This window comes from Centrocercus urophasianus, unplaced genomic scaffold, assembly GCF_019232065.1.
Source record: "Centrocercus urophasianus isolate 14NV4802_14NV808 unplaced genomic scaffold, USGS_Curo_1.0 seq_2, whole genome shotgun sequence".
Taxonomy (NCBI): Eukaryota; Metazoa; Chordata; class Aves; order Galliformes; family Phasianidae; genus Centrocercus; species Centrocercus urophasianus.
In genome coordinates this window covers 1,083,266-1,098,463 of record NW_024884755.1, presented here as the reverse complement: position 1 = coordinate 1,098,463, position 15,198 = coordinate 1,083,266, and the positions used below count along the sequence as shown (strand labels likewise).

At 37.9% G+C, this 15,198-nt stretch overlaps 1 protein-coding gene across 4 annotated transcripts in view; it reads left to right on the top strand.

Annotated features, from left to right (window-relative positions):
* Positions 1 to 15,198, top strand: part of NFATC3 (nuclear factor of activated T cells 3) — a 60,339-nt gene that overhangs the window by 30,338 nt on the left and 14,803 nt on the right. For 2 of the 4 annotated variants that reach the window (XM_042821287.1, XM_042821286.1), the window contains exons 4-9: positions 4,221 to 4,420; positions 5,447 to 5,619; positions 6,365 to 6,505; positions 8,283 to 8,338; positions 8,973 to 9,099; positions 10,693 to 11,739. In XM_042821287.1, the coding sequence (XP_042677221.1) occupies positions 4,221 to 4,420; positions 5,447 to 5,619; positions 6,365 to 6,505; positions 8,283 to 8,338; positions 8,973 to 9,099; positions 10,693 to 11,739 (1,744 nt within the window). Of the gene's footprint in view, positions 1 to 4,220; positions 4,421 to 5,446; positions 5,620 to 6,364; positions 6,506 to 8,282; positions 8,339 to 8,972; positions 9,100 to 10,692; positions 11,740 to 12,063; positions 12,380 to 12,455; positions 12,547 to 15,198 lie in introns of those variants that run through there. The other 2 variants (XM_042821288.1, XM_042821289.1) reach the window with 2 other exon arrangements.

Sequence of the window (15,198 nt, the reverse complement as noted above, 5' to 3'; positions counted from 1 at the left end):
ATACCTATAATCTCTACAGAAGCATTATGTTCTCTCTGTACAAATCATGGGTTATCTACTACAGTAAGCTCAAATAACAGGTACCGGAGTTTCACTAGACACTTGAACAGAACATTATATGCGTTAAATTATGTAGGTATTTTCACTGAAGAAAAAATGGCATGTTTTTTGTTGAACTTAAATGTTTGGGCTGTTTACCACACAGTATTGTGCCTAAGATGAGCTAGGAAGGAAGTGTAACTGACTCCACTGTCACCGAGTCAACATTTCTAAGAGTCAACATTTTTTGAATGAAAACCAAGCTGTAGTTTAATGTGTTTTAAATTTCCAAGTATGTCATTTCTCATAATTTGAAGTTGATTGTGGATAGCAAACCTCTATTATTGCATCAACAGTGGTGATTCAGGATCCAGATGCCACCTTTCCCTTGGGGAGAGCTTGTCATGTTGCTAGTCCGTTTGGATTCCTTGGTAATTCAGTCTCCAATGGGGACCAAGGATGGTGGGTGTAAAGGTGTAGAGGTTCTATCACAATATCTTAGGCTTGCTGTCACCAGGCTTATTCTTGTGCTGATGTTACATTCATGCTCTTCTGCGTACTGCTGAATACAACTACAGTGAAATAAAGTAGGAGTATTTCAAGATAAATTAACCAAGTAATCCAGCATTGTCCTGTGTTCTCAGGAATGATATGAAATAGGCTGTCTTTAATTGCACGTTCATGTTGTGCTAGGCAAAGAATGTGGCTCAGGAGGAGGGTCATGAATGATTCTCTAAAAGAAATAATCTTCATGCTCACAGAATTCTGTTGTTAGTGTGATACTGTATTGGGACTCACATTAGACCTTAGCTCCATCATTTAGTTTCAGAAGCATTAGCAATTAGCATTAATTCCACTGGACTGTCCTTAGTATTGACCATAAACCAAAGCAGCGTAAAAAGAGTAGCTAATCCACAGTATGTATGGATTGTATGTCTTTGGAAGTCATCTGCAGGCCTAAAAATAAGGGAGATTAATATCATATTTAGTGAATAAAAGGGAACTTGTGCTTTAAATGCAAAACAGCTCTCAACCAGAATTAGAGATCTGTAGCTGTTCCTGTCACAACGTGAATGTGAATCACAGTCATAGACACTGCAGGAATGTAATTGGGAGATAACTATTGCTGTTTCTGACTAACCCATCCTGCTTTGATATTACCTTGGCCTTTTTAAAGGACCAAAAAAATGCTACAAAGATAGATACGATGGGAAACTTCCTCAGAAAAACATTATGCAAGAGAAGTGTGCCATTGAGCAGGCTGAGCAGGCTCTGGAGATTACCACCACTGTAAAACAGTTCATTGTAGCCCCCAGTAGTCTCCAGCTGCCTTCTTACTAATGAAGTGCAGGCATCTTTTCCACAAGATCTCATCTTTTACTAACTCACTGTCCCCCAACAACATCTTCTCTTTGATTAACAATGCTGTGTAAATTTACTGGTGTACTCTTGTGGAATCCTTGTAATGCATACCTAGACAAGAGAAGGGAAAGTGCTAAAATCTAAAGCAGCTCTCTCCAGCTGCCAAAAGTTTCAGCTCCACGTGTACAGCTTCCATAGGCAGTTAGGTTTGCCATCTTTTTTGCTGTTGGAAACACGGTGTTTAAATATGAAAACACTTAAGCTGCTCATTGCTTACTTAGAAAAAAATATTTCCTTGGTTCTATGTAGCTCATGTTTCTGTGATCAGGCCCAGAATTACACTGCAGTGTAGGAGACAAGGTTATTCTTTTACTTTGCCACTGCTTGCTTACTTGTCACGCTCACTTGTAGACATTATTTATATTTATAGTTTAATTTTGTTTACTTTTCACGTTCTCTTTTAATTTTAAACATGAAATAAACACAGTAAATCACTTTATGGAAAAGTAAAATTTTATGAAGTCTCTTCTAGTTTTCCAGCATGTTATTACTCTGCCTAACCATATATATTCCAGTGCCTTTAACAGCCTTCACCACAGGTGCTTTACAGCAGTGCATGAGAAGGCCGTAGTGTAAGTGTCTGATTAACACAGCTCAGTGGAGGTGGAGGGAAGCTTGTTTGCTTTTCTTTTGAGATTGGTTTAAGCTTTTATTGCTTTTCAGTGTGTATGAAATTCTTAGGGGTTATGTTAATGTTATTATAGAACACTTTAAATCATGAGAAGCCTGATTTATATGTTTCTGATTTGTAACGTGCATAGGTTTTCTCTAAATTATTGTATTCTGTTTCGTTACAACATTCTTCCTTGCAATGTTGCTGGAGCATTCAGTTTCACATTCATCTGTTGGTTAATCTGGTATATATGAACCAGGAGTACAGTGCATGCATAAAAAAGTTTGTATTACAAGATCATCATTCAGAAAGTGCTCTTGATAACTTGCTGATACGTAACTAATCTGTTGGTGGGATGGGGATTTTTTTTTTTTTGTCTGTCTTTTCTGCCTCTTTCCCTTCCTCCAGAACACTTTGCAGAATAACATTTGGAAACTCAGCCCCCTGTGTCTTCCATAGCGTATGTGAGCCAAGCATAGAGGGCGAACTCAGGAATAATGGAAGTAGTGTTAGAAACAGATCTGAGCAGTGCTTATGTGGAGCAGCCATGCTGCCTGGGAGGCTGTACCCCTGCAGCACCAGATGTACTTTGCTTCACTGAATTTAGCTCCTGCTCTGTGCAGGCTTCTGTATGGTCTCTGCTGGCAGGCTGGCACGGCGTTACAAGTCTTGAGTGTCATTGCTGTTATCTCTAGAACTGTTGTGTATGTATCTGTGTGTATGTTGTGTGTGTATCCATTGTTAAAGAAGGTGGAGATAGCTTTAATTGGAAGTCAGCTTTGTCACAGTGACCCTGCTTGGAAGTTATTCAAGTTTTTGAATAGGTCTGGCTTGTAATTTTTATAGTTCCTAGTATTAAGAGTGAATACGTTCCACAGCACTCACGTTCAGCCTGTGTTTCATCATGTTAAGACTGAATTTTAGCTGAGGAAAAAGGATGGTGGAGTCACAGCGTTGAGAATTTTGGAAAAGGTGGCTGCTGTAAATGCTAAATTAATATATGTACTTAGTGTGAATAACGTGTAAAGAATACTTAAGTGTTCTAAAAGAATGGAGATCTGTTCAAAGAATGTTTTGGTATTACAGTAAAATATTTTGTAAAGATGGAGTCTTGCATCAAGTATTAAAAGGAAATTATCCTTGATTAATATGAGTCCCTCTGTCCCACTTTCAGTGGGATGATAAGAGAAGGATGTTGCGAGCTGTTTGTGTTGCTGTAGTTTATGGGTGACTGAACAAGTGCATGGCAAGAAACCTGTCAGAACACTGACAGTCACAGCAGCTTCGTCTGTACTTTGACATCAGTAGATGCTTCAATATTGCATTTATTTACATGGATATCAACTCTGGTAGCCTAGACTTTTGTTAGTGACTGAGGTTTTAGGTTTCTTTTTCTGAATTTAGCTTTTCGTACTGAGAACTCTAGTCAGAGCAAAAAGATTTTACATATTTGAAAGAATATAAGCCTATCAGCAGTAGAAATACGTATATAAATGCAAATAAATGCAATCCTTTAAGAAACCTGATGGAAATCAGTCAATTATAGGACAGAATATTGCATTTAATAAAAGTTGCCGTGACTTTAAGCTTTGCGTACCTTTAGTGGCAGGTACTTTTCCTTCACGGTAACAAGGATCCCAAGAGGTAAGGATTGATCAAGCTATAAGAAGATGTGACTTTTTGATTTAACATTATTACATCTGTTTTTCTGCTTGCCTGCAAACAAGTGAATTGCTGACGGTAGCTGGAATCAAGGAGGAAGCGGAATTTGAGTTTCAGAGCTGAAGTCAGTGTAGTTCAGTTATGGACGTTTTGTGGTAGAAGTTGGACTGGGCTGGCCTTTCAAAGGTACAGGGAGATTTGGGGACAGCAGAATCCAGAATTCTTTGCCTTCCAATAGTTCCCTTGCTGTAGTAATGGTCCAGAAGTTGCTCAGCCCAGAACAATAGAAACAGCAATTCCAAACTGCTTCCTTTCTCTTTCTTCTCACACTCCCACTCTTAACAAAAACAAACAAACAAAAAAAAAAAAAACAAACAAAAAACCCCAAACACAGGAGACTGAATAAGTACGCAAACTAAGTACTGCTCTTTCACACAAATGCAGAAAAATGAACTAATGTTTAAATACACCTTTTTTTCATCAGCTCCTGGGCTACAGCGAAAAGCCTGTAAACCTGCAGATGTTCATCGGAACTGCAGATGATCGCTACTTAAGGCCTCATGCATTTTACCAGGTGCACCGAATCACTGGAAAAACTGTTGCTACAGCAAGTCAGGAGATAATCATTGCCAGCACAAAAGTTTTGGAAATACCACTTCTTCCTGAAAATAATATGTCAGCCAGGTACTTTGCAGCTCTTGAGCTGATATGTCTTTTTTTTCTTTCCCATTTGTACTAAAGGAACATTTGGTAAAACAGCATATTTATGATTCGTGATAAATGTGTCAGCGCTCAGAAATAAGTCTGCAGGTAATGTTAGAAGTAATGAAGCAGGGAAACAAGGAAGCTCATGTGATTGATGGGAAGATGAACGACTTGGGGGTTTATACTTTCCATCTAATCTGTACATATGTATGACCCCACATTTGTAGAATTGCATGTGAACTATAACTGGCTGGTAGAGTTCAGCTGCTTGTTTTTCAGTAACGTGGTTGTCTGACTTCTCATATCCTGACAGACATTTTCTCTTAATATTTTTTTTAACAGAGCTTGACAGATTTTTTTTTTTTAAACAGCCTTGACAGATAGAATGTGCCAAATAATAGTTTAATACTGCTTAGTTTCAGCAACAGTTATACTGCTCTGTTCTGCCTGGAGAGTCCATGAAGTGAGTGAAGCAGCTATTTGTTAATGTAGCTTGTTGTCTGTTTCTAATGAGACTCGTAAGGCCAGCTTAGATTTCCTAAAGTTACAGATCTCAGGCTTCTTCCACTGAATGCTCTGGAATCACAGTAACAGTCTTCAGAAGCTTCTGTGTTATTTGATTGAAGTATTGTGTGGTTTATGTGAATAATCAATAACCATACGGAACGGAAGCTGGGACGTGACAGCTGCAGTTCTGTCATTCTCTCTTCCTAAGCTGAACTAAATATCATCCTTGTAAATGTTTACTGTGTTACACAGCTTGCTTTGAATAACACTAGAGGTTGTAAAAAGCAGCAGCTAGGTGTTTGTAAGGCAGAATATATAAAATTTGCTGACATTTGACACTAACATCTGTTAATGGAAACATTAAAACAGCCTAACATGGGGAAAATTTGCATCATCTTCATTCTTTAACGGAAAGGCTAATCAGAGTATACGTAAGCAAAAGTTTGATTTGTTTTCTTCCATTTCTCTTCTAATCCATCCTTCCTCACCTCCCTCCAGTATCGATTGTGCGGGTATCTTGAAACTTCGCAATTCAGATATTGAGCTCCGCAAGGGAGAGACAGATATTGGAAGAAAGAACACCAGAGTCCGACTCGTGTTTCGTGTTCACATCCCACAGCCTAGTGGAAAAGTCTTATCTCTGCAGACTGCTTCCATACCTGTTGAATGCTGTAAGATTGCTTTAACTATATGTAATTCATACTCATGTTTCCTGCACGTGTCTGTAATAATGTCATTCTGATGACATTTACTGTCAGAATGTAATAATTGTGTGTGAAAAGTATTGTGTGTAAGGAGCTTAATTAAGAAAAAATGATACCTGTTTATTTGAGGATGGTACTTAGCAGTGGGTAACCTGGAGGTTCTGAGGAGCAGTGTTTTAAGCTTTAAACCTAATACTGCAGTCACACAATATCAGCTTAGGAAGCACCTGTATGCAGAAGGAGGCAGTGGTGAAAGTATTTGTTTTAGGAAGAAATGATACCTTTCATTTACAACAGTCTGTATGCCATTACTTGTTGTTTTACAGCAACACCTGATGAGCAGCTGAACTTGTAGGAAGTTCATGTCTTTAAGTGCTGGCAGTAAGGAAACGTATCAAATAAGAAAGTAGCTTTTAAAATACTTCTTAACTTACTGTTCCTAACTTGAAAATTGCATTTGCTGTAACAGTAGAATCTGTTGGGTTTAATGAATTCTTTTAACAAACAATGAGAAGCATGTTGAAATTAGGTAAATAGAACAAACAAAGCACAATTTATATACTTATATATTTGTATATATTAAATTATACATTATATATATTTATAGGTGACTTTTAGTTTCTACTCCAGTGCTTTAGTTTAGGGCCATAGGAGAATTGCTGCTATGGTGATAACTGTGAGTAATGTTTTCCTTCTTCCTTTTGTTTTAAAGCTCAGCGATCTGCTCAAGAACTTCCTCAGATTGAGAAGTACAGCATCAATAGTTGCTCAGTCAATGGAGGCCATGAAATGGTGGTAACAGGATCTAATTTCCTTCCAGAATCAAAAATCATATTTTTTGAAAAAGGACAAGGTAAATGCTTCCCTCCTTTTATTCCTTAACAACAAAACAAACAAACAGCACCTGAGCTTAATTTTAGGAAGAAAGGATGTTTTTAAAAATAACAAAATGAAGTCTGAAGTAGGAATTTGAAACTTGAGTTTGAGCAGTGATCTATAGGTGGTTGGCAGTGATTGCTGACAACAGAGCTTGTGATTCGGGAAGACAGCTGCAACAGAACTGGCTTTGAAAAAGAATGCAGTTAATAGATCATATCATTTATTTTCTTCTCCTTGATATAACAAGAAAAGGTGAGAAACGAAAATGGGAACTAATGGAAATGTACTGGTTTTCACTGGTATTTTTGGTGTTACTTCATGTTTTATCATTACGTGGAACTTAATTATTTATTCTGCTTCGAGGCTGTGGTTGCAATCAGAGCTTTTTCAAAGGCACTAGCTTAGCTCTCCTGTTATTTTAGGTTAAAATTTTAAAATATATCTCAATAAATGTATTAAAAATACATGGTTAAATATGTGTATCACAAAACCTGATATTAAAATGGAATTTTTTACCCAAAGTCTCTGATTCTTCAGAGTTGCAGTCTAAGGGCTCATTTAGTTTTGGTGGTTGCCTCAGAAACATACAGGCTCAGTTCCTGCAAATCTCAAATAGAGATAGAAAATTCACTGAGAAGTTACATTTGTGATGTAAGAACTGTCTGTAACAGAATGTCAGTGTGGAAAATCAGCAGAAGAATTTTGCTTTTTAGCTGGAGTTAAGCCTTTTTTTTTTCCATAGTTTTGTCATTTTCCAGAAATACCTACTATTTGCATAACAAATTTTGTTTAATAATGCAACTACATCAACTGGGGAATTCGACACTCAAAAATGCTATGAAAATATCTTTGCTACTCTTTCCTGAAAAATTGAAACCAGTATTCCAGTTCCAGCAGTGATAATTTCACTTGTTCAAATGTTGGATAATTCAGCATCTTGGAGCAGTGTGTATATGTAACGTGTGCACCTGTGTTATCACTAAACAAAGTAAATTAAGGGGTTGCAGCTAAGTCCAATTCTGCCACATCCTTGTTTTTCTTAAATATTTAAGTAGAAGTGTGGTGATTTTGTTGTAATTGGCAAATGTAGCATAAGTTGCTCTTTTAATGTATGGTATGTGTTGATATCCATTTTTTCAGGTTGTACTTTTAAGCCCTTTTGAGGAAACACTGCTGCTGGACTGTAGATTAGGGATGGCAGGTTGTGCTAGGTCAGAGCGAGGAGGATGTTCGCCAAGGTGCAGTGACTTCCCTCAGAGCACAGACAGCTTGCCCAGAGTTGAACTACAGGGCCTTTTGGTTCTGCAGCACGTATTTGTCTTCATTTTATAACCTTTGGATATGTACAGGCAGCTATGGTATATATTGTTTCTCACATGGTGACTGAACTTGTAAATCTTCAGCATGTTTGTTTGAATAATCCTAAGCAGTATTAGTTATTTACCTTCATTTTTAAAAATTAGTTGGGAAAAAGAAAATCGCTCCAACTACACTGCCTCCTTTAGAGCCAGATCCAGCTGTTTGTAATCAGGTTCTGTTAAATGCAGAATCTTACACAACATTCAGCTTCAGTGACTGCAGCACTTAAACTCCAAAGAATCCCTATGCAGTGCAATCTGTTTAAAATGTATCTCACAGAACTGCTTTTTTATGACTGACAGTAAATGCACTTCTCAAGTATTTAACATTAAGTATTTAAGGATTGTAGAAGATGCTTTTTGTTTCAATTTTTTGTTAATTTCTCCCAACAGATGGACGACCTCAGTGGGAGGTAGAAGGGAAAATAATTAGGGAAAAGTGTCAAGGGGTGAGAAACTTTCTTTTTCTTTCTTTAGAAATTATGTCTTAAAGTGAGGATCTACTCCTCTTCATTGTTCTGAAATTTAGACTTTGTTTAGCAAAAGCAGATATTGTCTGATTCAGACAGACAACTGGAGACTTCTAAATTGCCTTGATTCTTTAAAGTAGCCATTAAGATGATGTGCTGAAAGAACTGGAAGTAGCATGCTTGAGAAAGCATTGCAAAAAGAAATTCAAATTGGACAGAAAGAAAACTGAAAATAAGTTCTGTAAGATGACAAGTAATTTCCAGCGCATTAGAATCTTTCTTTCAAGCTTGAGTGAGCCAAAGTGCAATTCTCTTTGACTCCTGGTGTATTTTATGCACTGGCAGCCAAATGAAGCATCATTTACAAGTGTCTCTTTAATTACCAGTGCTACCTTCAGAACGCTTCGGTTTAAGAAAGAAAAGAAGTCTCTGGTTTACAGTTTGCTAATGGTGCTGCTTTGATATGTAATATCAGCAGAAATTTGAAGTTCATCTGTTGAGAAATATCAGTTTGCTTTAGTTTTACTATTAAACTGTTTTGGTTCTTCTGTGATTAATAGCAGTTTCATTTGCATTTTATATGTAAAACTTTTTCTTCAAAACTTTCTTACAGGCAAACATCATACTTGAAATCCCACCATACCACAACAAAACTATTACAGCTGCAGTTCAGGTGCAGTTTTATCTCTGCAATGGCAAGAGGAAAAAAAGCCAATCTCAGCGTTTTACTTACACACCAGGTACTAAATGTAAAAAAAGTAAAAAGCTGCATTTTATGTATATTTCTTAAGGTAAACATTTGAAAGTAGTTCGGACAGTCTTTGTACCTTTGACAGGTAGATGCGACTAGCCTTAACAGTCTGAAATTTAGAGTAATAAGCCACAGTGCTACAGCTACAGCCAATTATTTCTTTGTTACGCATTTTACAGAATAATTTGCATTTTACCAATTTTTGAGAATGATTGTAAGTCTCAGAATTTGCTTCTCATTAACCAGTGATGACAGAGAGGGCACAGAATATCAGGTTCTGTGCATCTGGTTCTGTGGTTTTTTTCCCTCCCAAATATCCACAAAAACAGTTTCAGATATAAGGAAAAGAAAAGTTTTTTTTTTCCCCAGACATATTGCAGCCCTTTCTGAGATAATATTTTTGAATTTGAACAGAAGTGAAAACCGTGTTTCAGTTAAAAAAACAAAACAAGTCTTAATCCTTTATGTTTGGCACGAGACAATACTAGATATACAGTGCCTCCTGCTTTGCCTGCCACTACCTTGCTATTAAGAAATTTGTGCCCACTGAGAGTGGTCATAGTTTACAGGGGACAAACGATGAGTCCCGATCCTCTACTGCTGTTTGGAGGACCTAAGGTCAGATACCTAACGGAGTCTTTTCTATGAATATTGAAACAATCTTCTTGAAGATAACTTGTATGCTGGCAAAGAAAGCTTCCATTAATTTACACCATTTAAATAAGCTCTGCTTGCTGCTTGTTCTGTAAAAATACAGACTTTGTGCATAATTTGAGCAACATTACCTAAGTAAGTTGTGCATTAGGTGTACATTTCTTGTGTTATCAAATATAGCTGTTGCTATTCTTAAGAATATCAGCTCCTAAGATAATTACAAAAATATCATCTAAGATGCATCCTGTGATGCATATTCAAAGTGGAATGAAGTAATGAAACCTACTGCTTAAATAAGAAGCTATTCTACTTATAACTGCAGCTGTAATTGCACAAGCATTTAAACACCCATTTATTAATATGTTTAACACTTCAGCATTAATGTAAAATGTAGAACAGCAACCAAGCCTTAAAAAAGCCAGTATTTTTCCACTGTTTGTTCTTAAAATCTGTATCTTTTCCTGAGCCTACCTCTGGCTTCAAAAAAAAAAAAAAAGAGACAAGTAAAAGTGGTATCTGTTTAAAAAAAAAAAAAAGCATTTGCTTTTTCCTTGTGCCTCATTCTGAACTCTTATCTGACTGTTTTTAGCAGAGCCTGGTAGCAGCCTCTGCACACACACCCTTGGTAAGCTGTATCATTTGGAGGTGCTACGGGCTGGGTTGCAATAAGAGCCATGCACTGCATGCAGGGTAGTTCAGAAAGGAGAAAACTGCCTTTGAATAAATGCTAGGAGGATTCTTCACTCTTTACGCCCATAGTGCTAATTCTTGAAGTCAAAGAAAATAAAAGCATAGCAAAAGGAAAAAGGAAATTAGAACAAGGATATTAACAGTACTGTCATGGTTGTTAAATGACAGTTAGTGCGTATGCGTTTATCGCAGGATGAAAATGAATCGGAATTGTAATACACAATTTTACTTTTTCTAGTTATAATGAAGCAAGAGCACAGAGATGAGGTGGATTTGTCTGCTGTTCCATCCTTGGCACTGCCTCACACGAGCAACGTCCAAGGCCTACATTCTATCCGAACTCAGTTGCCTTCACCGGAGCAAGGCCATCCTCATGACAATTTACTGTCTACATCACCCAGGAGCCTTGTGTGTCCAGTTCAACCACCATATACAGCAATGGTGACCTCAGCGGTATCCCACCTGTCGCATATGCAAGGTAGAAACCTTAGTCCAAGTGAAGAGTGTCACGTTTTGCCCCCTGCTGTGGTTCAGTCTTTTCAGGTAACATCACCACCTCCTGTGAGGCCTTCCTATCAGCCTATGCAGTCCAGTGATGTGTACAACGAACAGTCTGGTCTTCCTATGAACTCTGCCTCCAGCCAAGGGTTTGATGCTATTTCATTTCAGCAAGACACAGCTGTACCTCATCTGATAAATCTTAGCTGCCAAGCTCTACCACCAATGCCGTTCCATTCTTCAAATCCAGGTTCTGTGTCAACATCGAGTGCAGCAGGGCACCCGCTAGCACGCTCAGCACATTCAGGACAGTCATCTTCGCACCTGCCGTCCATGGGATACCACTGCCCAAGCGCCGGGCAGGCCTCCGTCCCTTCTGCAATGAGTCGCTCCCTAGGGCAGTCTTCTCCCCAGCTGCAGCAAGTCCCATACCATTCTACAAACCCAGCGTCCACTTCCCCATCCCCAACAGCTTCCCATCCTTTGGTCCACTCACCGCTGTCCGGACCATCGTCGCCCCAGCTACAACCTATGCCTTACCAATCTCCTAGTTCAGGACCTGCCTCATCTCCCCCACCAGCCACTGTAAGTCAGTCGGGACAGCACTCCCCTCAAGCACATAGTCCTGCACTGGGAGGTCTTAATGCAGCTTCATCTTTAGTGCACCATCCCGTGTGCGATTCATCTCCATTTTCACCAGATGGGGCAGCTATTAACATTAAACCAGAACCTGAAGATCGAGAATTGAATTTTCAGATAGGACTACAAGACATCACACTGGATGACGGTAAGTGGATTTAATGGTTTAATACTAGGGTATAATTACAAATTACACTAAACCAAAACTCATTGAAGGAAAGGGTTATTTTGTTTAGATCACACTCCTCTTCACAGAAGTATGACTGCATTTTTATAGTACAAATATATTTTTGCATCCAAAGCAATGACTTATTTAAAACTAATAGTAGTCATACTGTTGAACTAGCTTAGCATACAGTCTGCCTGTAGCCTTTGTTTTTAGTCATAAAACAAGGCCAGAGAATTAATTCCTGCATACTTACACTTTATCTACGGGGAATTAATTTGAAGCCTCTTCTAATTGTCTTTCCAGCATATTTCAGTGAAAGTCATCAAAATATCTGAGTTACATAACTGTAGTTCAGATCATGATTTCATGGAGCTATCCCAGTTTCGAGAGGCGGGCTGTTTTGCTGAAAGTACCGCACGTGCATTTTGGCACCATCTTAGTCTCTGCCTAGACTGCAGAAAAGCTGCCGTCATTCAGCACCTCTGCTCACTGTAGCTGTTAGCTTTCTCCTTACTGCTTTGGCTACATTTTTGAGAAATTCACCAGCTTCCTGTAAACAAGGACCAAGATGGGAGGCATTCTGATGCTAAGGCCAGACCATAAAATCCTTAACTTCTAATACCTGGACAGCGTTCATTTAGAAAACCAAGTGGAAAATAGCAGTTACCAGATGCTGAGTGTTGGGAGTATTTTAGGCATGCGTGAGAAGGAATTCAAAGAAAGCGACAGATTGAAGTGACTGAAAGAGCAGAAGGCCTGGCCTTAACAGGTATGTAGAGGTATTTGATATTAATGATGGGCACCTTACTAGTATGTTTTCTCCAGTAGGTTTAGCTGTAGTTTTTTAGTTATTCCTTGCAAGCGTACGCTATCTGTTAAATATCCACATCAGTCAGCTTTCCTTGAATTAGAAAGGAAAAAAAGAGACCAGCTCTTTCCAGGACATGCTGAGAGAAGGGGAAGACCTTAGGAAACAGAATATTTAAAATTTCTACGTCCATGCTAGAGGAGTGAGAACGAAATCTAATGTTTCCAAGAAGTGTCACATTAGAACCTGTCTCTTAGCCTGCTTCCCTTCACACCCACAAAAAGATACAGAAATTGGAAAATAAAAAACAAACCACCTAAATACTGTAGTTAAACTCTTCACACTGTAAGCAGAGGCATTTAGCATTTATGAGCAGCTCAGTTTGGAAGTTCCTGCCTGGAAGTCAGAATAAATGCACAGTAGAGAAAAGAAAGCAAACTTTTTACCCCTATGGCACAAGTTGGAATTTCTTCTAGAAACTGTTTTTTCTGCTTAACAATGAAATTATTGAGTTGTTTCTATGCTGACAAACATATTCTTTCAAAAGCAGGAAAACCTGAAAGAGCCAAGCTTAAAGTGTACCCATTTGCTAATATGTTAGAGAAATAAAACCAGTATGCAGAAGATACAAATGACCACAGTTTCAATAATTATTCATTAAAATAATGCTGGCTGTGGAAGTTAGTCTCATAACCTGTGGCTACACTGTTTCCTACATGGAAAACAACGTATTTTTAAATGCTAAACAACCCCTGGCATAAGCTGTACGTTTACAAGTGCTTAAGTGATGTTCATTGCAGTTCAATATTACTGCCATTCAGTGATTGAATTGTTCAGACGTAGAATTCTGAGAAATGGAAAACTGGTGGGTTTTATTCTTATTCAGTCTGCCAGTTCAGGTTGGATGCCGAACCTGAAACTTGCTGTTCCAAAAGTCTTAAAAGAGCACAGTGACATGAAACAAGCCGCTCATGTTCTCACCATAAATACACCCTGTCTTTAACCAGTTTGTAGTTTAAAAAAGTTCCTGTCTAAACATTTTTTTTATTTTTAAAATGTATCTAATGTTTTACTGTGGTTTATGAAATAATTAGAAAAACTTACTTTTGTTTATTATTGAATCTTAGATTTCATTCAGATAGAGCTAGACACAAGTTGCAGATTAATTAATGTTATAAAACCTAAAAAAAATCTAAACATAAGTGGACTTAAAAATAAATAATAATAGGGTGTGTTCTCCCAAGTAACGTATCAAACATGAGAGCTACATTTAACTAGAAAATGGGCTTTTAAATAGGTTACCAATGAAGACAAGTAAACTGCCCCCAAAATTATTTTAAGGCCAATTAAAGTTTTTGTTTGAATGATATCTTGATTACTGCACTCAGTAGCTTAAGACAAACAAACAAGACAAACAAACAAAATCTGACAACATAAATAATCTTCTTTCAGAAAGGTTCAGTATTTTAAAATCAGCATAGATAGTTTCTTTGTCAAGAAAATAAAGTACTGGAATAGAATTTGAGTGGTGTACAAAATGCTACTTCTAGTTACTAAGCTGTTTAGCTTGCCAGAGTATAATCTGAATTTATTTAAAAAAAAAAAATAAAAAAATGAAGGTAATTATGTAAATCCCCTTAAGCAAGACTTCCTAAAGTGTGCTTCAGTGTGCTTCCCTTCAGCCACCATCCTGGCTGCTTCTTCAGGACAAATCCAAAACTTAATATGGAACTGCAGAGCTACTACTTCAGTCTTGATCCAGCGTCTCTTGGAAGCTGCAGTGTCTGGATTCACACTTTTCGGTTCTTTTGCAACATCAGAAACACTTGGCAGTGACAGAACAGAGCATCATTTTAGTTTAGTTCTATTCCTTTGCCCGTAACACAAGTAGGGCCCTCTTCAGACTGAGTGAAAAAGGCTTTCAGAATTGGAAAGCAGATCCTTTACCTGAATTACACTTACAGGAAAAAAAAAAAAAAAAGTTAAGCCAGTGTAGCTTTTTGTTTTCCAACAGGATCTGACTGATACTTTAGGCCTTTCCAGTTGATGCCTTGAATTTGCCCTTATTCCCCAGTCCTTGCTTCCCACACTTTATAATTCACTTAAAGACTCTAAGGATATTAGAAGATTAAAGAAAATGTTTGATACATAAGACAAATTCAAAGTAATTTGTATTTTAGGCTGCTACTTAAAGGACATCGTGAAAACCAGTGCTATTTTCTCCTGTTCAGGACTTTCCAGTAGTCCATCTGCACAAGCTGATATTGCACTGCATAAGAGCAGCTTCCTATGCTTTATTTGTCCCATTCCCTTCTCCATCTCCTCCCCTCCTTCCTTTAACAGCTTTCACTAAGTCCTTCCTCTGCCTGTCTTCCCAGGCTGACATTTCCCTGTAGAGATAGCAGAATACTTAGGGATGCAAGTATAAACAAGAAAGCTACAACAGTTGGTCATTTCAGTCCTTTCCTGTATACGTGGTCCATTCTTTGTTCTGTTGTGTAGTCATCTAATAAGGGTCCCATTTCTCTTTACAACTAGAAAAAAATTCGTCAAAGTTGCCTCCAATCCAATTCTCTGGTGAGGCCTTGTTAATTTTTCACTTTTTTTTTTTTTAAAAAAAAAAAAGCTTC